The 23406-nt window shown below is 40.4% G+C and overlaps 2 protein-coding genes across 4 annotated transcripts in view; both read left to right on the top strand.

The window, feature by feature from the left end:
- Positions 1-1578, top strand: part of TBC1D15 (TBC1 domain family member 15) — a 29798-nt gene extending 28220 nt beyond the window's left edge. For 2 of the 3 annotated variants that reach the window (XM_044449830.1, XM_044449829.1), the window contains one exon: positions 163-1578. In XM_044449830.1, the coding sequence (XP_044305765.1) occupies positions 163-357 (195 nt within the window). In that variant the 3' untranslated portion in view covers positions 358-1578. The remainder of the gene's footprint in view (positions 1-162) is intronic. The other variant, XR_006416595.1, reaches the window with a different exon arrangement.
- Positions 1579-8551: 6973 nt separating this feature from the next.
- TPH2 (tryptophan hydroxylase 2) overlaps positions 8552-23406 on the top strand; it is a 65894-nt gene continuing 51039 nt past the window's right edge. The window contains exons 1-4 of the mRNA XM_044449831.1: positions 8552-8656; positions 16636-16788; positions 19914-20097; positions 20207-20307. Of these exons, the coding sequence (XP_044305766.1) occupies positions 8552-8656; positions 16636-16788; positions 19914-20097; positions 20207-20307 (543 nt within the window). The remainder of the gene's footprint in view (positions 8657-16635; positions 16789-19913; positions 20098-20206; positions 20308-23406) is intronic.

The raw sequence follows: 23406 nt of genomic DNA, 5'->3' as shown, positions 1-23406 counted from the left end.
AATAGTTTTTCCTTCCAGAAACAATGGAAAGCTTACTTTATCACACATTTTGTATCTCCCTGTGAGTGAGTTCAAGAAAACATTTCATGTGAATTTAACATGTTACCTTTAAAGAACCACCACGGCAACAACAAAGCAACCAGTGTCTGTGTGTTTTCGTAGGAATTGCCTCAAGCAGTCTGTGAAATCTTGGGATTAGAAAACAGTGCTGTAACTACCCCAGATTCAGACACTGGAGAAGATGAGGCTTCTGGAGGACTAAATTGCCCTGTGTCAACATATCCAAATGTCTCCATGCCTGTTGCTGCTGCCAATGGAACAAATGGGAGCACTGAACGTATGGCCCACCTCATGTGACAAATTGACACTTGCACAACTGTTTGGTTGCATTTTTGAAGAGACACTTTATTACAGCTGTTTTTGTTTCTTTCAAGCACTTGAGGTGGGTATTTAAAATTTTGTGTTAATTAAGCTTTAAAGTTTTGGAAAAGAGATCATGTACTGTATTACTCTTGCATCAAAGCTTTACAACATGAGCTAATTATTTTTGTAGTTCCTTCTACCAAAATAGCCTTTATGATTTTCAATAACATTCCTTAACACTTTTGTAGCCAAGTTGTTTTTTTCTCTCTTCTCCAGTGAAATGGGCATCAGATGAATGTGAATGGCTTGGAAATAAATGCATCTGTATTGCTTTTACTTTGAAAAGTCTTGAGCATTGATGGTTCTTCAATATCATAAGCTTCAAAAACCCTTCTATACCATTTTCTAAGTGAAAAGATGCAAACTTCATAAACAGTGCTTTGTAAATGAAAGGATTATATTCCTTCTCAGATGTTTACAAAATCACTTTTAAGTATTTGTGGTGGTTGAATGTAAATTTGCAATGAAGATTTTCATCTGTTCAGTTCCCTGGTCCTGTGTTCTATGTAATAGCAGGGATGGCTGAACAGTGCATTTTAACATCTCTTCACTTATACATATGTATTTATGTATAAATTAGATACATATTCAAACTTGTGAGTATTAAAGGAAATCTATTTTTGACTAAACGAACTTGGCTGTTCATTTAGGCAATTTTGACCAAATTTTAATACATAGCTCCAAATTTGGCTATTTTTGAAAATCATTTTCTAAATAAGGATAAATACGTGTAGATATTTTCAGTTTCTCCACCTGAAATAATTTTACAAAGGTTGCTTTGCTCAGTTAAGTAATGTTTATCTTTCTTGAACACTTTAATAACTTATTAATCAAAATCAGCCCTCATTGCCTTTATATGAAACTACTTCTAAAAAGCAGATAAAAATAAATGCAAAATATGAATGACTGTGCGTGTGTTTCCCCATTTAGTTCTGCATAAGTTTCTACTGAGGGCACTTCTAGCACAGAAGGATCTTTTTGGGGATTGTGCCTATTGTCCTTACTAATGAATTTGCATATGAAAAGTATAAGCTTATACTATGCCATTCATTGACTTTTTAAAGTATTGTGAAATCCGACATAACCATTCAGTGTATTTGTTTCTATTTGAAAACCTCTGTACATACTATGAAATAAAATGCAAAGTTTACTTAATGTTCTTAATTAAAACATGCTTTTAAAATATTGTGTAGCTATGGGGGTTTTAGTAATTTGCATACGGATTTCAAGTATCTAATGGAGAACAACTCAGTTTTCTTGTCACAGAACACTTTAAGCAAGATATGGCTGCTGTTGACTGATGAGCAAAATAACAGAAGAAGTTAAATGTGCTTGTCTTATCAAAATCAGAGGGACTGTGTCCATACCTAACCACTTGAATTCCAGTGTTTTCAGGTGACTTGAAGCACACAATGACTGGATTTGCACAACATAGTAACCCACCGTAACTGACTAGCCATGGTGGGCCACTGTATTATCTGAATGGAAGCTGCTTCCCACAGAGACACTTTATATTGGGGCAACAAGCCATGCGGACACCTCATAGTTTGTTCCAGGGGGTTTTTTGACTCATGAGAGCTTGTCATATCATCTAATCCCATTATGGCTTGCAGGGAGCTGCTAGTGAGCTGTTTCGCAAGGGCAGCATATGTCCCTTGCTGATTTCTGCACCCTTGCCCATCTTACCACAAGTGACAGCTCTTCCACCAATACCCAAGCAATGCGTTGGAATGACCAGCACCAGGTCACCACCTTTTTATTTTTTGTGGTAAAAAACATACACAGATATATTATCTTGCTTTACATTTTCTTTTGTTTGTCTTTTGGAGGTGCTCAAGTGAAAACTTACAGCTGCCTGATATATGTAGTCTTGTCTGGTTGGTGTCCATGAAAGTTTCCGTTGTCAATGGGGGATGCTATACAGCTGGTGTATGGCAACTGACAAGACTATAAGATAATCTGCACATAGTTGCCGAGCTTTCAGTAGGTGTAGATGTATGAGGAATCTGTTTGGGGATGGGAGTCCATCAGGTACTCTGGTGCCCAGATTCCAGACTGCTTTGAAGCAACCCTGAGTCTCAGTTCTTGCAGAGCATGCCCAGCATTTGTGTAGCGCTCGCCAAGAGTCGAGCCCCACTTGCTGTGCAAACAGTGCCCCTCTTCTGCACCCATCACTGCTGGCAGCGGGGGGCAGATATGAGGGTTGGTCACTGCAAATGATGCCAGGTGTACCTGCTTGTAGGGCCTCTCCTCTGCGCCTGCTGCCACCACAGTGTGGGAAGCCGCAGTGTGTAGGGAAGAAGGTTGGAAGCCAGAAATGGCACCTGGTGCACATGCTCACAGTGCCCCTCTTCCATGTCCTGCAGCTGCTCTTGATGGGGAAGGTTGCTGGTCGTACACTTTGAGGGTCAAAGTACTTGTGGACTAGAGGGTAGATTCCAAAAGGATTCCTCCCAGCCTTAAGATGTACCAAAAGTGTGTGATGATAAGATCTCCCCCTTAAAAATTTAATCTGACTTTGAATGTTGCCCTGACAATTTCAGTACCCTCCTCACTTCCCTGGGTCTCCAGCTGTTCATGGAACTCTCTGTCCCCGTCACCTTTGTGGCTCATTTTCAGATATATTACTGCAGTAGTTAGATTGGTTTACTGACAGTTCTTAAACAAAACACTGGCAAGGTAATGAATAGGATGGGATGAGTGGGGTCATTTAGAGGGTATAAATCCCACTGGTTGCTGGCGCTCCATTTGCTGTGTTCTATTTTGCCACTTGTAAGGATTTTTCAACTTTCTCTCAGATTTGTCCTTCTCCCCACCCTTGGAAATGCATGCATATTTCATTGTTGGGAAGAACATGAAGGAGAAATGTCCTCAGATTTTATGGCTGGTATTCAGTGCAAGTTGGAACACCATGTACTTTCTAGGTATGAAATTTGCATATATTTCGCAGTTTGTCAGACTTGCGAATTCTTTTAAGGGGGGGACATGATGGGTTCTGGGTTACTGGCTACAGGACCAAGGGGGAAGAAGGGCTGATCAAACCATGGTGTACCTGATGGATAGATGCACTGTGATGGATCTGATGGAAGCACTTTGAGTAGTACAGCAAAGAACCTAATATGTATTAAGGCGCCTTATTTGCAAGGTCAACCCGCCAAGGGTAGTAATAGGATATTTTTGCAGATCCCCCTTTCACAGTCACATCCTATTCCATATACTGGCAGTAAACAGTCAGTGTGTCTTTTTCAAACAGATATTTGGTATTTGGGGAGCTACAGGTGTGGGAAAGATGATATGTGAAATGAAATGAACCACTTAAATTGAACCCAATATTCCTAAAGGATTAATTTTTTCTATATACATTCTGAAAATAACATGTAGTGAATAAAAAGCAAATATGTATATGGGCTTGGTCACTTCAGGTGATAAAAGCGAATTGCTGCATTAATATGGAAGAACTGATGAAACTTCCAGTTATGAGCACATAAATCAAGAGGTGAAATCTCTGTGCTTCTGTGCTTTAATATCATCGGTGTGCTTATCTTTGATCAGTTAATAACGGAGAACCCCATTCTGCAAATGGCAAGGATTCCAGGCCCAGCATCCCTAGACTTTCATTTCCTGCTTACAGGAAATAATTTTTAAAACTACTTTGCCCTTTTTGTTCTTTTGTAGAGCTTTGGCATTATTATGTTATACATGGCCTTAGGATTTAATAATTTTTCTAGTATAGTCTATTGGCTAAATGTTGGCAAGATTCCAAAATGAACAGTGCTTAAGGTTTGAAGGCAGCTTTATTAGGGACTTCACTCAGCGAATGTCCAGTTACTTTATGTAAAATTTTAGGTCTGCTTTGCTGTGGAAATTGGAAAAAAGGTCATATAACATTACTTCAGTAAGTATGCTTCTAAATTATAATAAATTTTATCAGAAATAAATTCAGACTAGTGCAAGTTACTTTTGCAGAATTATTTATGAAGTAAAATAGCAACTCAGAGAGATCTTTTAAGTCCTCTGTAAGAGCTGCTGTACATAAAGGTGTGCTTCATTTTGAGTGCAATCCCATGATCTTCTGACCTACTCTGGGGAGCCCTCGGGTGGGTTAGAATCACACCTCCAACCTCAGAACAACAACTACAAAGAGTAATCCTTCCACCTTTGCAGTGGCACAGTTCTTTCCATGCTAGGTGGACCCCGAAGAAGGAAGACCACCTTCGGAGCCAGGAAGAGCACGTAAGCAAGGTACTGCTGTCATCTGAAGAATCCCAGCAGTGCCTCAGCTTCTCATGAGGATGGGAATATATTTCGATTGCCAAAAATCGACAAATAAATGTTTCCAAAGGGGAGTAGAGTGTGGAGGCAATCGTGGCCTCTACACTTCTTTCTATTGGATACTTGTAATTCTCTTCTGTTTGGAACAGTCGCTTGGGCAGCCACATTGGATGGTCCCAGTATTTATTTTGAGGAAAACGTCACCTCTGTTGAAACACCTCTGTCAAAGCAGTACTCAGTACCTCAGTGTGGAAACAAAACAGAATTGCTCAATAAAAACAATATGCAATGATACAAGCTGAAACAACAGCAGCAATAAAAACCATTGGTTAACACCCATGAACATCTCAACCAGATAAGCAAAAAGCTTGCTTTTATTAATTTCTAAAAAAATCACAAAAATATAAAGTAATATCAATTTTCATAATTGATATTAAACACTGCACCTCCTTAACCACTGTAATAGTAGAAGGAACTAGTGTGCCAAGATCCCATTTGAAGAGAGGATTCAGACATAAAGATTTCAAAACTGATAAATGGATAATCTAAAATGAGTAGGGTAAAACCAAGATTTGGAACTGTTCAATAAATATACCCAGTAACATAAAGCAACATCTGGAAAGCCAAAACCAATTTCTTTGATAGAAATTGCATACTTTTCAAAGAAATTCATGACGGATTTTATGAAACAGAGCATTATGTTTCATAAAATACTTGCCAGGTTTAAATAAAGACAAGAAATCTCACAAGTAAAAAACCTTGCCTAAAGTAGTTAGTATAGTCAAGACTATGGTTTTCCCAGTTGCAATGTATGGCTGTGAAAGCTGGACCATAAGGAAGGCTGAGCACCAAAGAATTGAGGCCTTTGAATTGTGGTGCTGGAGGAGACTCCTGCGAGTCCCTTGGACCACAAGGCGATCAAACCGGTCGGCCCTAGAGGAGATCAACCCTGACTGCTCTTTAGAAGGCCAGATCCTGAAGATGAAACTCAAATACTTTGGCCACCTAATGAGAAGGAAGGACTCACTGGCGAAGACCCTAATGCTGGGAACAATTGATGGCAAAAGAAGAAGAGGACGGGAGAGAATGAGGTGGCTAGATGGAGTCAGTGAAGCAGTCGGCATGAGCTTAAGTGGACTCTGGGGGATGGTGGAGGACTGGAAGGCCTGGAGGAATGTTGTCCATAGGGTCATGATGGGTTGGATGCGACTTTGTGACTAGCAACAACAACAACAAAGTAGTGATTTAGCAGCTGAAGAGAAGACAGAGATGGGGCCAAATGGATAATTTGCAGGAGTTTCACACTTTAGCTGCAAAATGGTGCTTGGTGCTTTCATATATCCCAATCAGACCTGCACTCTGGCAGACGTGGAGGTTCCATTCAGATCCAAGAGAGTGGATAGGATGGTATGGGAAGCGATGGTGCTTCAGATAACTTGAGCACAACCTGTTAGTATTCCATTGCTCCAGCAGTAACTTTTACTTATTACATTAATTAAAGTGTCTCAATGGCAAAGTACCTTTAGGTATCATACAGATTAGAAACTTCCATTATTTCTTGGATAAAGTAGGACTACTTTGTGCTGCCTCTTAGAATAACTATTGCTTAACATTAAAATTTTTTGATTCCACATGAACTGGATGATAAGCATTGTGTGTTTTGGCATTCAACATGCATGCTTCACTATTCATGGTGCCCAGGGAGACAGACTTAGAATTTTTCCATTCCCTACCACAGTCAAGAGCCATTTCAGACTCCATGATTTTTATTTATTTATTTATACATACAAACACACACTTTTTTCCCCAGGAAATTGCAAAAGCTGAGTTTCATAAGATTCTCTTTTGACAGCTATGGACACTCATTTCACAGTGTTCTAGCAGCACTTCGGAGAGTTGCTCAGCCTTTGAAAAAAGGTGATTTATTATTATTTTAGGTTCAATTGTACAGTTGTAGGAATTTGAAGCTTTGGCTGCAGCAATGTCCAGGGGAGTAGCTATTGCCAAGAGACATTGTACCAAAACTGGACATTGTCCAGATAATACTTCAAATAGACAACGCACCTCTTGATTCTGTTTGACAAGCTGTCAAGAGAAACAAAAGGCAGAAGGGATCTGCTGCTTTGGAAAAGGGGAATTTACACCCCTTTCAGTGTAAGAACCTCATCTTCCCTGTACCTCCTTTACTTCCTTTCAGAGTGTACATTTTGCACTTTGTTGCTAGCTTCTAGCTGTTTCAAAACGTTAACTCCCTCATCTTTTTCTAGGGAAGAGAAGTTTTGACAGCTGTCCCTTTATAAAAGGAATATTGACCAAGAAATGGGTGGTTTTGCATTGGAGATTATCCTTTTCTCGGGATAATGCAGCTAATCAATAACAAAAGCAGTTCTGCTTTGATTTTAAGGGTTGGTTCCAGATTTAGTCATACCTAGAATAGACTCACCAACATCAATGAGACTCAATGCTTATCATGACTAAAGTCTCATTGATTTTAATGACCACTCATAATTTTTTAAAAATTTAGATTCAAAACTAAGTTTTAAATGTGACTATTTTGAACACAGCATCTCAGGAAAATTATATTGTTGATTGGGTTGGACTCTTATTGAATATTTTTGGTTCTGTGACATACTTGAAAAATGCCAAATGCTGTTTTGTGCAAAATGTTTTATTACATATGTAAGGAACCTGCATCTAAGACCTATGAAAAAAAACAAAAAACAAAAAATTGTCAGTCATCTGGGTATGGCTGAAGAGTGGTGCATCCTGGATGCTAGGGTAGCAAAATAAAAAAACTGAATTTTATATTCTATTAAAAGTATTTCTTGGTAAACATATATTCTCCCTCCCCCTTCTCACACACATTTTATCTAGATATCAGAGGAAATTCTGTCAGTAATTCATATATTACATTATAGACAATAGCTATTACTTTTATTTTCAAGTTGCACAATTCCACAAAGAGGTATATGGCTTCCATTGGTTTAGTAGCAACAGATGATTAACCATGACATATCCCCACATTCTTTTATACAGTGTCAGTTTTCTTATTAACGCAGCCAAAGTATTGCATGAAGTGAGAGCATGACAAGCTGAGCTTTAATGGCAGTTTAGACACAGCTTTGGTGTAAAACATCAGTGAAACTTTAATACCAAGACCACATCACTGGAATTTGACAAACAAGTGGGTGAAAGAGAGAAGGGTAGAATATTCCTGTAGACAGGACAAGAATGGAAACATGAAAAATAATTTTGGTATGAATAAATTACTGAAGACATCTTCTAAAATGTTAGCTGCCTTTACTGTAAGAGTCCTTGAGATGCATGATACACAGCTTGCCTGTTAGCTCGAACACCAGGCACGGGACCAGGCTGCCCTGTTTGCTCTAAGAATACAATGGTTCCCAAATCATGACATACTGCTTCGTTGTTCACCCTGTCTTGGTGCCTTCCACGTCCCTCCTGAAAAGAAAAGTCCTGCCATGAAAAATACCACTAATTCTCAGAACCTCTCAGCTGGGTACAAGAGAGTGCTATCAATCAAAAGCAAGCAATTGCAATGACTGGCTAATTGATTGCATGTGGAAGGCAGCAAGACAACTCGGTGTGCGAGCACATGTGTGTGCGTGGAGAAGGAAGTATGTTTCCCTGCCGCTGTGGGGCGTTAAAACTGCCAGCTGGTGAAGGCTGTCCTAATCAGCCTTCTATCAGTTCTTGCCTAGGCGTATAAAAATCACTGGGAGGGGAGGCACTCTGATTATGCCTTGTTCAGCACCAACGGGGTGGACAGCTCCCCGCAAGCAGCCCTGAATTCTGTTTCCACCTGCTTTGGAGAGGAAAAATCGCACAGGCCACCATGCAGCCAGCAATGATGATGTTTTCCAGCAAATACTGGGCCAGGCGGGGCCTTTCTCTGGATTCAGCCGTGCCCCAGGAACATCCTCTCCATGGCAACATAACCGTAAGTATCAAAGGCTGTGACAGTCCAGAATGAACAAATTATATGCTTCTGATGGCTCCAGGCTTTTTCACCAACTTTTTGAAACTGTTTCTAAGAGGGTGGCCATCTTAATCTATTGCAGCACAACCGACAAAGAATCTTGTGGCAATTTAAAGACAAAAAGTTATTCTGGCTCATACAATTGTAGTCTATAGTCCACTTTATCTGATGCATGGAGAATTATGGAGAGTTTCAAGTTTTTTATACCATGCATAATATTTGTGTGCTTGGTGAGAGAATGGTAAACAGTGAAGTGAAATGGAAATTCAGAGCAGATAGTACTGATAGTGAAAATCACATTATTAACAGTGGTCATTGCAGTGCAGCAGCTGCTGGAAAACATCTGGTGGTGATTGATTAAAGTTTATGCCAGAATACATTTGTTAGTTTTTGCTGTTCTTCATACGCCTGAATAAAGGCTCTTTTTCTAAACAAGCTTGTTTATGCCTAAAGTTTCTGGTGGATCTGTTCCATTGGTCAGCTCCTCCTCACTGTTTAACTTTTCTGTAACTCAGCTGTCTATGTACAAACCATCAAGGATAGGTTTTACTTGAAATGTAAGTCTCTATAGAGAAAGTGAATTTCTTTTTCGCATGCATCTCTGTCCATTCCCTTTCATTCTGCTGTGGATGTGCTTAGGTGCTGAACTTAATTTGCTTTGGTACCCAAAAGCTTGCTTTCTTCACTTTAGGATTTATAGTTTCTATCTGGTGATTTTAAAAAAAGTTTTAAAGACTTTCCTAGCTTCTTATGGAAGCCTAAGACTGGTTTCTAAGCGCGTGTACTTGAAAGTAAACTCATTTGCATTAATAAAACCTTTGTCCATGTAGGGCTGATAGACTTGAGGTATGAGATAATTTTTTTTTGTAGCCAATCAAAATGACAGGAATGTTAAGGACTAAAATCCATTGTGGTTGTCATGAATGGCATCAGTTGCTCGTTACTAGTGTCATTTAAAAGCAAAGTCAATTTCTGACTTTTGGAACTATGAACATAGTGCTTCTTCGGTAACTGTATATTCAAGGGTAATCAAACTTTGCATGGAAGAGCCTTTCTTGTGTCTATATACTTGCAATAATGAAACATACATCGTGGAGAGGGGGAAACTGGCAACAGCATGAACAAACATGCCAGTAAATGCAGTTAGCATGCACAGCATGAAGTACAAGGTGTTAAATATCTTCATCCAGCCAAATTAAATTTAGAATCCTGAATGTCATAGGCTGTTCAAGAAAGAGAATAGCTTGCAGCTTAAGGAAGCTGGTGCTTTTTGCTGTCTGCTTGAGATATTGAGATGGAGCCAGATTCAGGAACATGCAACTGGGCTCATGGAAATAGAATTCCGCCCTCCGCATGGCAACTCCTTCAGCCTCCCCACTGCCCCACTCTTGTGCTAGAAGGTGGACTGGGGAGTTCTGCTGAATGAAGTGGGCTGTTGCATCCGGAAGAGATGGCATCTCAGAAAATCAGGCAGCGGCATCTTCTGGGAATGGAGCTCACTCATGGAAGGTGCCTCTGTCCAACTTTCAGAGGTTTCTGGACCCTTCACCTAGCACTTGTGGAAGAGCAAAAGGAGCTACCGAGAGGAACAGGTGATGAGGAGTCTGCTTTTCTACTGTCCAGGTGGATTAAACAGAATCTACATTACTCGCACTGACCTGGTCTGTATTACTCCCACTATTTAAGCCATAGTGGGTTGCACTAGCCACCTCAGTGGTTTCTTGTGTTATCCAGACCTAGTAGGGGTGGTTTGTTGTAATGGATAACAAACCACCCCACAATGCACAACAGATCATGGGGTTTGGGTGGGGATAACAAGGTTTGTGGTCCAGCACATTTGAAGAATGCCCTGTTGGAGAAAGATGACCTGTGGTGGTATTAGTCATAAAATTACATTTTTATATTTCTGGTGCAACTATCAAACTCTTTGTTGAATTTGCTAGTTTATTCAGTGCTTGTGGTGCCTTTAAACATGACTGATATGCTAGATCATGGTGGTGTATGTTCATGCCACCAGCATTAATCTTGGTGCTGATTACATGCATTCTCCCAAGTCTACTAGCTGGATCAGGAGTAAAAGAGCAGCACAAAACACAATGGTGGCTTCAGAGTCTTCCCTGCCCCTCAATAATGGAACATTTCCTATGAAATATTTCCTGAGTTGTTTCTTTGGACCCAAAGTACAGGTTACTCCAGGGATTCCTAGTGCAGCACCCATAGAAATTTCTAATGGAGACTTCATTCTTTGACTCCTTTTTGACAAAAAGTTGAAAAATGTTAGGGCACAAGGTTATCCCACTTCCTGAATCTTCTACAGATCAGCTGTTCAGCACTAGGAACAGAAAGCAATGCAGAGGGGTTGAGAGAAGAGAAAGTAAGGGGCTATGTGTGGGGAGAAACAGATGAAGAGGGTACTGGGGAGAAAGCCCAAGACTGGAGTTTGGAAAGCGAGAGAAAGAGGAAGGCTAGGAATGGGAAAGGGAGAGACATTGCAGAAGGCACTGCAGAAGAGAAATACGGAAGCTAGACGCTGGGAATGGAGAGCAAAGTGGAAAGGTCTGTGTAGATAGAAAAAGAAGGGGTGGGCTGGGAAATAATTCTTTCCATCCCTGCCTGCTGCCTTTAGGCTTACCATTTCTACACACACACACACCTCTTGGCTGGTCACTTTACCACAACGGCCCTTATGTTATTAGTCACATCCTCCACGGGAATGAATTTGTAGTAGTTTCTCAAATTTCCAAATATGTTCATGGGACTAAAAAGAATGGCCACCCCGAGTTACTCAAAGTCATGTTGTTGCTAGCATAGCCACAACCCGGTTTGGGATCCTCTCATTTGGGATAGAGGACTTTAATCTTCCTTCCACTATGGGTCAAATCCCTATAAACATTCCTACACCTACAACTTGTATTGCAAAACAGTGATTCGTTTGTTTTACAGAGCACTTATTTGCAATACAGATTGCAGTTGTATGTGATCTGCTCCAGAGTGAGGCCATAGTGTGTATTTAGGGGAGGATGAACCATCCCCATATCTGTGCTGGAGACCTCACCCTAATTAGCTTCCCCGGACTTTAAAGTAAGAAAAATGGTCGAAATTTTGTCCTCCAAATTGACAGCCTTAGAATGAATTGGTGGAACTGAACCTGTCAGCTTAGGGATTCTTCAAACATTACAAATTTCAGTTTTCTGCCCTGAAAATAGTAGGCAAGCCATGTGATAGTTGCAAGTCTATCTGTTTAGTGCCACATGTGCAGATCTTTTTGGGGATGCACAACTGGACACAGCTTCTGGGGATATGTATACAATATGAACGTACCACAAAACAGAAAAACGTGTGGCTGTCCTATGTGGCAGAGTACACAGACTTTGCATATAATGTGTAACAACCAATTGCTGTTTAGGAAATTCGTCATGGTTGATATGGCCCTAAATAGACTTTGATTAAGGGTTTTATCTTGTTTTCTTTCATTCGTTGATTATCTTTGCAATTTTCTAGCAATTAGCACACAGTGGCTTTCAGTAAGGGTTTTTTGTTTTTGTTTTTTAATAAAACAGTTGCCTCATACAATTATGGGAATTCATTGGCTTTAATAGAAACAGTCTACTGAATGCCCTAAAGTTAAATGATGTGGAGTGCCCATATCAACTTGCAATGAAGAGTGTTAATTCCAGCATATTATCTCTTCATAGCCTGCCAGTAGATAGCCATCGAGATATGTGAAGTGCTTCTTCCAAGCCTAAAGAGAAATCACAGTGGAAGATTGGAAATGGGAATGAGCGAGAGAGACAGATGACAGATAGTAGTGAAGTGAGGAGGACCAGAGGGAGAAAGGAGTGGCTGAAGAGAAGACGAGGACCATGTTTCAAACATGGCACAATAGCAAATAGGTTTATCACCAAAAGTAGTTTAGCTGTTGAGCCTCGGGGAATCTTTGTTCCCTTACAAGCCTACATGGTGCCTTGCAGAAGTATTTGGCCCATTTTGACTTTTCCCCATTTTGTTGTGTTACATTTGGGATTTGAAATGGATTTAACCGGCATTGTTACCACTCGATGTACACCAGAAGCTCAGCACTGTGGAGTGCCAAGTATTGGTAACGTGGCACGAATGTTGAGTAAACAAAAACAAACTGAGACTTGTCAGTTGCATAAGTATTCACCTCCTGAGTCAATACTTGGGCAACAATTATAGCTGCAAGTCTTCTGGGGTAAGCTGCAAGTCATCGTCTCTCAGCAGTGTTGCCTGATAACTGCCCTGTGTGCAATGTTTTCCCATTCTTCCAGGTGCTCCAGCTCTGTCAGGTTAGATGGGGACTGTTGCAGCTTTCAAGTCTTGTCACAGATTCTTGATCAGACAGAGGTCTGGGCTTTGCCTAGACCATTTGAAGACATTCAAGTTCCTGTTTTTCAGCCACTTCTGTGCTACTTTTCTCTGTGCATTTATCATCACTGTCCTGCTGGGAAGTGAATTTCCAACCCAGTCCCAGGTCCCTTGCAGGCTGAAACAGGTTCTCTTCTAGAATTGCTCTGTGTTTGGCTTCATTCTTCTTGCTCTCCATTCTGAACAATTTCCCAGTCCCTGCCAAGGAATAGCAACCCCACAACATGATGCAACCACTACCATGCTCCTGGTGGTCTTTTCAGGGCAGTGAGCACCGCTCACTTGGTGCCACGCTTAGCACCTTGCTGCAAAGCCAAAAGTTCAGTTTTGGTCTCATCAGGTCAGAGAAACTTCTTCCGTACATTTGCTGGGTCTCCCACATGTCCTTTTGCAAGCTCCGGACAGCCTTTAAGATGGATTTGTTTCATCTATGACTTTGTTCTCACCACTCTTTCCTGAAGCCTATATTTGTAGACCATCTGGGTGATAGTTGTCCCATCACAGTTGCAGGTCTCTCTGGCTTCTTCAGAGGCTATTTATCTATTATATTTATATCCCACCTTTTTTTCTTTCAAGGGACTCAAGGCAGCTGACATATTTCTCTTCCTCCTCTCATTCTTATCCTCACAACAATAGCTCTGTGAAGGAGCTTGTGCCGAAAGTCTGTGACTGCCCAGTGAGCTTCTTGGCTGACTGGGGACTAAAACCTGGATCTTCTGGATCCTCAGTGCAACACTCCAGCCATCAAATCACAGTGGCTTCGCGGTTGCTTCTCTGACTAATATCCTTCCTACCCAGTCACTAAGTTTTGCCTAATAGCCTTCTCTAGTCAGAGCTGTGTTTGACCGATTGGTGTTTTCTGCACAATTTTATCCCAGAATTGTTTTGATAGCTCCTTGGTCTTCATAATGCTGTTTGTTTACATATGCCCTGGTAATTTTCCTGGAGGATGTAAATATCGTAAGTTATGGTAGCTTGGATCAACTTTATAGTTGAGAATCAGAGCTACTGTTTTGTGTGGCTCTTCGTTTACTGGAATATTTCAGAATATGATACTGGGAAATTGATTGTTATGACTCAGTTTCCCCAACCTTTTTCCTTTCAAGAAGATCAAGATGAAAAGCTTCTAATGACAGACTTCATTATGGTAAAGCCAGCCAGCCAGACTTTGTGGTACAGCAGGAGTACTGCAGATGTTGGGAGCAAATGACAACTTGTCTAGTTAATGAGACAGCTATTGAGATAAAGTTCTGCTCAAGTCAAGAAGCTGATTCCAAACTGAATCCTTCTTTTCCCTTCACAATGAGACTTCACTCCACCCTCGGGGAGTCTCAGGAAGATGGCAGGAATGACCCGGAATTAGATGATCAAACATTAAATTGTATCTTTTTCTGGCCCTGCCTATTCCAAACATTTGGCTTATCTTGGAGCTTGTGAGCATTAGTATTTCAGCCAAGAATTCTGATGCCCTGCCTCTTTTTCCAGTTCAAATTCAAAGTCTCCAATATCTATCTTGGGATGCTGTATTTTGGGAGAAGTGGGTTCAGATCTCACAACAATGTCTTTCGATGTGGAAATTATCCAGTGGAAGAATGGATCCCTGCAGCTCGTCTGTGACTCTATTTGATATTTGCATGGAACCACCCCTATAAATTGTCAAGCTTTAATATATATAGAGAGCTCGATTCTAAGAGGTAATGACACTATTTCTTATTTCCACCTGAAACAAGTGCTCCTGATTGCTCCTGGATCCAGGTATCTTCACAGAGGGTCTTGTAGGCAGTGTTTTTTATCAGCTTCATCTGAGTTTCCAATGTGCCACTTTCTGCAAAAGAGTCATTTCATCACCAACTCTCAGTTACTTCCAGGCTGGAATACTCTAATGCATTGTCACGAGAATTGTCCTTGAAGCTAGCATGGAAATCGCAGTTGGTTTACTAGGCAGGCATGTGGAGTATATAAGCACCAAAGATGCCAGAGTGCCACTGGTTACCACTTTCTTTGTAAGCTCAATTAAAAGCACTTGTTTGAATCTTAAAAATCAACAACACCTATTTGGCTTGGGGGATACATTAATTCCCACCTGTCTGTCTCCATTCTTTGAGGTCTATTGTTGCATGATTCTGGGCTTGTGGGACAGATTGAAATCTTGATTTCTTGATTTCTTGCACATTGACCAGCAGTCAGGCATTTATAAATATAAAGAATTTTTGCAACGAACCCTTGTTGTGCATTCCATCTCCATCAGATTTTACAGGTAATAAACTCCCTCATAGTATCCACACATTTATGGAATTTCCTTCCAGTTAATAATTACCAGTTTTGGATATTTGAACCATTTAGACATAACATGATGATCTTTTTGCTAAGCAGGATTTTAATTATTTGATTGCTGTGAATGTCACCAGCTCAGTCGCCATTTTGCTTTTCCAGCTAATTAATAAATATTGAGCAAGTTTTAAGGTACTTGCCTGTTTGACTCCCTATTATACATGAGAGGCATTTTCTAGATTCCTTCTACAAATTGGTACAGAGTGATGCTTAAAAATCTGCATGCAGATGAATAAATAGTAAACATAAGTGTCTGACAAAGTGAACATTTTCTTTGTATCTTTGCAAAGAAAGGTAACAGACAGCAAATGTCTTTCAAATAGCTTGTTATTCAAGCCCTTGCATCTTGTACATAGAAAGATCATAGAGATCATAAAGATCATAGAGTACATAGAAAGATCAAAGTGGAAGATGTAATTTGCACAGTCCACTGTGATAGGTTGACTTACTGCATCTCTAGTCAAATGTTACTTGGGTTCTCCAAGATCGAAGGACCCCCATGACCTCCAAAAAGCCTCCAGCAAAGCGCAAAACCTAGTCTTTGATCATCAGGGTTCGTGACCTTAGTGGTTAAAAAGATATACTTAGGATGCTATGTAGCTGGATTGCCAGTGTCTTCCAACTACCATCCAGCCCCACAAAAACCACTGGAACAGAAATTCAGCATGAAATCAACATGCAAAAATGCTGCAAAGAGAAAGCAAGAGTTAAAAGTGAGGTTTTCATATCCTTTTAGCATTTAATTCTTTCACTCTAATAGGTGGTCCCTTGTCATTAACTTGATATGCAAGGGATAGTGATTTGGAAACTTCCCATATGATCTCTGTGTGACTAACACTGTAATTTATAAAGCAAATCTCAGAAACTATAGTTCTGCAAAACCTGGAAAGTTTCCTTTTTTTTCTGGCAGTAGATTGAGGACATACAGCAAGAATTTTATATACATAAACAGGTACAATAACCAAAATTATAGCTGTGCAATGATATATTTTGTGATGCTCTTGTTTTGATCTTTTTTTAGAATAATCATTCATGGCTGTTTGTAACCTATAATTCTTCTGAATATGCCTTTCAAATAGGGAAAAAATCACTTCATTCTTAAAGGGGATACCTAAATGCGAAAATCTAACAAGAATAGTCTGATTGAAAGGAAAGTTTAATGCTCTTTTTTTCCTTTTGAGGAGTACATAGAAATCTTGTATTCTGTATCTCTTTTCTTTCAGCTTAATAGAACCAATTCTGGTAAAAATGATGATAAAAAGGGTAACAAAGCTGCAGGCAAGAATGAATCAACATCTGAAGGTGGGAAGACAGCTGTGGTGTTTTCTTTGAAAAATGAAGTTGGTGGCTTGGTAAAGGCTCTCAGACTTTTCCAGGTAAAAAAAAAGCTTCATTTGTTTTTTTTTATTGTTGTGGGGAGGCACACAATCACAGTCAATTTATTGGAAATAAACACTTTGTGGATTGATACCTGTTAAGTTGAATGTTGATCCAGACAAGATGCAAGTATTGTTGGTTAGGGGGTTTCACTCTGGAGCTGGATATTAAACTTTTTTGAACTCCCTCCAAAGAACTGTATTATTGTATAACTGTCCTATCTGTGGATGCCCAAATGTGTAGCAATAACAAGGAATGCCATTTGCTAGGTGGTGAAGCAGTCATGAACTTGCAAAGAGAAACAGGACCTAGCTTCATTTATGTCTTAGTTACATTCTGGTTACACTTCTGTAATATGTTCTATTACATGCATAATCATAAAGTTGGAAGAGGCCAGGAAGACCATCATGTCTAACCCGCTGCTCAGTGTAGGACTCCAAGATTAACTATCCCTCTAGATAGCTGACCAGCTGCATCTTGAATGCCTCTAATGTGGACAGCCCACAACCTCCTTTAATTGGTTCTATTGTCATACTGCTCTTAACAGTAAAAAAAGTCCTTCCTGAAGAAGCCTCTGTAGTTTCCAGACTGTCTACAATACTGGTACAATATGCATCTGCTGGAGTATTTTAATAGGAGCTCATTAGATATTGATTTGTGTATGGGTTCAATTCAAAATTCTGTTCATTTAAACTGCCTGAGAACAAGATGTCATTAAGTATCATCTCCCCTCACATGAATCTATTTGGTTCCTGAGATCGAATTCTTATCTTTGTACCATCACCATGGGATGTTTGGCAATAGGCAGGAGAGGAGGGCCTTATCTATAGCTCAAGTGCAGAACCTTAGACCCATGGGCCAAATCCAACCAGCCCCTGGCCATCCAGGGTTCTCCAGAAGGCCCTGCACCCTCCCCCTGGTCGTCTACTCTTTCTGCCAACTATCAATCATTGGTTGGTATCCTATGATGCCCCCCCCTCCATCTAAACCCCCTCCTAGCGCTTTGTTACTGGCAGTAAGACAGCGAAGACAGCTGGAAAATGGAGGAAGTTGAAAGGATGAAAATGGATGCATTCAAAACATGGTGCTGGGGGAGGCTTTTGTGAAAACCCTGGACCAACAGAAAGACCTAGATTAGTCCTAGATTAGTCAAGCCAGAACTTTCTTCAGAAGCAAAAGAGTTGAAAAAGAGGGTGCAATATTTTGGGCAGTATGAAGAGAAAGACTAAGTATGTGATGGATCATTTTCATAAAGGAGGCCATAGCCTGGCTGAGCCAGGCTATGAAGGAGAGGGCATTTAGAGGGTATTCATACATAGTGTTGCGATACGCTTGAGACGACTTGGTAGCACACAACAACAACAACATTGTTATTGAACTGAATATGATTGAAATAAATACAACGTAATGGACCTTTGTAAAGCAGTCAAATGCTTCAGATGTGGTTACTTTCCAATTGTATCTTTGAAAAGATTCCTTCATAATAGGGTGGCTTATCGATGCTGTTCTATGTGGTTTTATGCAATTTTATGTGCCATAGTTGATAACCCCAGTTACAAATGTAGGGTAAAAAGGCCAAGTAAAAATAAAAATAACAGAATATATTAAAAATAGAAATAAATAAATATATTTTAAATATTGGCCTTTTTATTGTACTACTAACTAATGTGATGTAGTGCTTCCTTGTGTTTAAAGCATGTACTATTAACAGAAGCATTATGTTTTTAGGGCTGTCATAATCCTCTACTCACTTACTACAGGATGGATCCAATTTTTATATTTTTGTTTTGTTATTTATTTGTTGGAAGCTGCCCCGAGGCTTATGCTAATGGGGGACATACAAGTTTCCCAAATAAATAAATAATAAATAAATAAACTTACTATAACTAAGTCCCACTGACCTCAGCTGGACTCACCACTTAGCATACATTTATAGAATTGCATAGTAGGACTCTGGAATGAGGTACGTGGTCTATCTACAAAGACATTTGGGAATTTTGGCCTTGGTCCTAGATAGATACGCACACTTAACTTTATGTATTTAAATGCATTTGCTGATGGGCTGCAGTATGTTATCTCATGCTATTTTAGAACCTGGATAATGGAAAATTGTAAACTCATTTGGAATGGTTCTGTTAGTGTGTATATTAATACTGTGGGGAAGTGGTAGGTCCCTGAATCTCACACTTGTGGAAGGGTAGGGAGAGTGAACAGGTTTCTCAACTACTGCCTCTACAGAAAGCATAGTTTTTCCGTGGTCTCTCCTTACCTAGGAGTTTGATGTTAGAGGACTTGGTTGAGGTACTCTTAGGAAGCCTACAGCTTAGCTGAAGCTGAGGTTCCTTCTCCATCAGTCCTGGATGTTTGGGAGCAAGCTGTGAACTCCCTTACTTTGATCTGGAAAATGAACATTGCCAAAAATGTGTGACCCATTACACTCCTGTTGACATCCCTGCAAACATGCTGATGTCGGAATACCTCTAAACCAGCACAAGCTGTTACACGCTGTCCTGCTTCCCCCCCTCCCCACCCTACTTACATGCCTACCATATGCTTGTTTTGCTAGTGACAGGAGTGTGTCTGATGTTCCCCTATGAACATGGATGTGATCTCCCCCCATCATTATGCATGGTGGAAGATCTGTGTGTGTGTGTGGGGTGGGGGGGGAAGGGTTGTGATCTTTTATGACCAACAAAAGCACACATATGTTTGAGTCTATTGATTAGGTAGATTAAAATAGATTGAAATAAATATTTCTATTATATTTTAAGCCATTCCATTTCTTGGTCATTAATTTATCTTGCCAATAAATCTGGCATTAAAGTGAGTGTGTGTGTGTGTTACTGGGAACAACTGTTTTATAAGAAATTACAATTGTAAATCATTTTTAATTATCCTAAGATATTTATAGTTCTCATCTTAGACATCCAATGAAATGGGGCAATGAGCACATTCGTAATTTTACAGTGGGACTAACAATGACAAATCATTAATTTAATGCATTTTAGAGTTTATTTTAACATAAAAGCCTTCAAATGTGTACTGAATTAGATACAGTCACTAAACCACCACTGTTCCAAGTGAATTTAGTGTACCTGTGAACCAATCTTTCCCTTGTCGACAGGAAAAACATGTGAGTATGGTTCACATTGAATCAAGAAAATCCAAGAGGAGGAGTTCAGAGGTAGAAATTTTTGTGGATTGTGACTGCACCAAGAAAGAATTCAATGAACTCATCCAGCTGTTAAAGTATGAAACAAACATTGTAACTCTGAATCCACCGGAAAACATCTGGACTGATGAAGAAGGCAAGATCGGTTTCTTTTCTGTCTCTTTCTATTTTATTTTGAAAATAGACACATTTTGTGAAGAAACAGTGATAATCTGATACCTCCTATAACTCTGTGTTTTATCCAGAGCTTGACTGTGTCCCTTGGTTCCCCAGGAAGATTGCTGAATTAGATAAATGTTCACAGAGAGTTCTAATGTATGGCTCCGAACTGGATGCAGATCACCCTGTAAGTGTCAGTGGAAATGTCAGTGGAGAGTGTCACAAATATTTACTTGCGCAATCACTTTGACATGGTTCACAAAAAAGGAGACGCCACCATGGGTAAATTTCTTTCCTGGGGTTTCTTGCTGCAGTGACTGCATCCATTTTGGATATTCAGTTGTGGTGGAAGTACATCGTAGCTTGTTGTTACATGCTGACCTAGTGAGTGTGGATTGTTGGGTTTGCACGTAATAACGAGCTATGCCACAGCCCACCCACCACAGCCCAATATTCAAAATGGTGGCCACCACCATAAAAAGGAACCCTGTGTGTGTATGGGAGTGAGACAACCTGAATGAATAAATAATCTTACATTAAGTGGCATGATTTGTTGGTCCTGGTAAAGGTAGTGCTGTCATCATTGCATTGCTTAATTATGTTTATTAGTAGTGTTTAATTATGTTCATTACTATTATATTAATTGTCTTGCTTATGTAAGTCCAATTAATACAATGTATTAAACATTAAAAAAAAGAAAAAAAGAAACCCTCTGAGGAAATTCATCCACAGTGGCTTTTGTTATGAGTGAACCAGGCCATTAGTAAAAAACCTAGCCATGTATGTAAAATCAAGTAATTTGGGGTGTTTCCAAAGGAGGCTTTTGTAATGCGATGTCCCTGATCATCCACATAATTTTAGTGGGGGTGTTTTCAGATAGTATCATGTTTAACTTTTCCCCAATACTTCTTCCAATTCGTTTTTTGCTTGGGTCCCTCTGCCTGTTGAAAGCAATGAAAAACTGTTGGATGCAGGTGCTAAGAACAACAACAACAACAACAGACATGAACAGCTACTATTCAGTGCATCTGCTAAGGCATGAGAGTGCTTTGCAAACCTAAAGGCAATAACAGCCCAGTAAAGTATGCCAGAAATAAGATTCTTATACTGCATTTTAATACTAGTACTTAATACTTGCTGTGGAAACAATAAATTATTGATACAGTATTTTATTGCATTATGATGTATTGCTGCAGCAGAAAGATGTAGAGTGTAACTTGCAATGGCATTTTTCAAAGGTTGGTCACATTTATTAAATTCATGTGATTCCTTCTGGTCATTTGCTCCTAATTCCAATGATTCTCACTGAAATGAAGTGGGATGTGCATTTCTTTTGAAACCCACCATCTTTTGTGACATCCTCTCACACATAGCCCATATATGGAGGCTCCTTGAAACCAATCTCATAGAGTCATACGCTAGATTCAGACAATACAATAAACCCACATTCAACCATGGGTTGAGTGTGGGCTGTTGATGAACCATGGGATGTTGTTGAAATTTTGTTGTCTGAATACAGCCAAGATAACAAACCTTGGTGAACAACCCGCAGTTCATGATCCAACAATGAATTATGGGTTCTCTTCATGAATTGTTCATAGTTAACAAGGCATAGCTTGTTTTCAGACAACAGAATAAACCATGATTTAACAACAAGCCACACTCAACATTCCGAAACTCTTGAATATGGGTTATTGTGCTGTCTGAATCTAGTCACAGAATCGGTGGAGGCCTTATGAGCCATCTAACCCAATCCTGTTTGATGCAGACAATATAAAGCTACAGCACATTTTACTCTTCAATGTGAAGATCAGGGGAGAAGAAACTCCAGTGTGCAGATCTAATGTGGCCTGTGCTGATGTCTAATCCAGTTCACAGAGTGTTGACCCCCCGCCCCCCGCCTTCCTCCAATCCCCATCCCTTGAGAAGAAATCTCGTATTTCTGACTGGAAATTAACTAGGGATTCCCACTTGGCCATGGCTTACAAGCGCTGCCTTGAGCAAGCTCTCTTCAGGTCCCTTCTTTTCCACTTCCCTTCTGCTCTATTTGGGACATGAGAAGGGCAGAAAGGACGCACTTGACCATCACTGAATTGCTTTCCATGCAGAGTGAAACATGGAGCTCTATGATTCTTTCTCCATGGAAAAAGTGGGCACCGTGACTCTCATAATGTCACAGGGATGGCTGTGCCTTCAGTGGCAGGCCCTCACTCCTTGACATCATCCAGCCTGCTAGGCTCAGTGCAAGGGGCACTCTGGCCCCCAGGCCAAAAGGCGTTGCTCATCCACTGTGGAAGACATTCCATGAGGGAGACCAGGATCACTGCCATGACCACCACCAGCCTGGACTATTGTTTCAACCATCAAACTGCTTATAGGATGAACACACGAAGCTGCGTTATACCGGGCAAAACATTGTTTCATCTAAATCAGTATTTCCTACACTGTCTGGCAGCCGCTCTCCAGGGTTTCAGCCAGGGACTTCCCAGTTCTACCTGGTGATGCCAAAGATGGAACTTGGGACTTCTAGCCTGTGTTTGGTGCATAAAATAAAACATTTGACCTGCTGTTCGTGTTAGGAAGTTTCTCTGAGTTTTCAGCCGTACTGTTTTGATGCTATAGGTTCAGCCCATTAGAGCTAAACTTGTCTTTTGAGGCAGCAGAGAGCAACTTTTTCTGTCTTCTGTTTATTGAGTAATGATCAACCACTCAGACTGGCCTTTACGGTAAGATGCATTTCTGTGCTACAAACTGCCACTGGGAAAGTTTGGGGATTGCATTTCAGATTAAACTGTACAGAGATTCATTTCATTTTGTAGAATGTAGGCTTCTGTTCAAGATTGGGGTGGAGAATCTGTTCTGTCTAGAGGTTTCTGCGCAATACCGCCTGTATACCCCCCCATTGGCCATCCTTCTCCAAGCTCCCAAGTTCCTGCCTTTAGAGGGCAGCCAATGTAGGTCTTTCTGCACCAGCTGGGTGGGAGGAGTCGGCAGGGGAAGAGCTCCAGCTCCCTCCTCCAAGGTGAGGATGCTGTCAGCTGAAATATCCTGTGGCCTCTTGGACACTGTTCGGGAGCCATAGGAATGCTCCCTGCTTTGCTTGAATACCTAGAATCATGTACACTGCTGTGAATCCCCTTAGAAGAATATAGATATTCAGTGCATATTCCTATCAATGTGGGAGGGAAAAGGAGATGGCGTTTGAAAAGCTGCTCAGACTCGGGGAGATAATTATGAAGTAGAAATCATAGCACACTTCAGGCTCAGCAGGAATGCAGCTGGCGTA

This window comes from Varanus komodoensis, unplaced genomic scaffold (genome assembly GCF_004798865.1).
Source record: "Varanus komodoensis strain SLA01 unplaced genomic scaffold, ASM479886v1 scaffold61, whole genome shotgun sequence".
Lineage (NCBI taxonomy): Eukaryota > Metazoa > Chordata > Lepidosauria > Squamata > Varanidae > Varanus > Varanus komodoensis.
The sequence above is the reverse complement of the archived record's forward strand: the minus strand, read 5'-3'. Positions and strand labels throughout refer to the sequence as shown.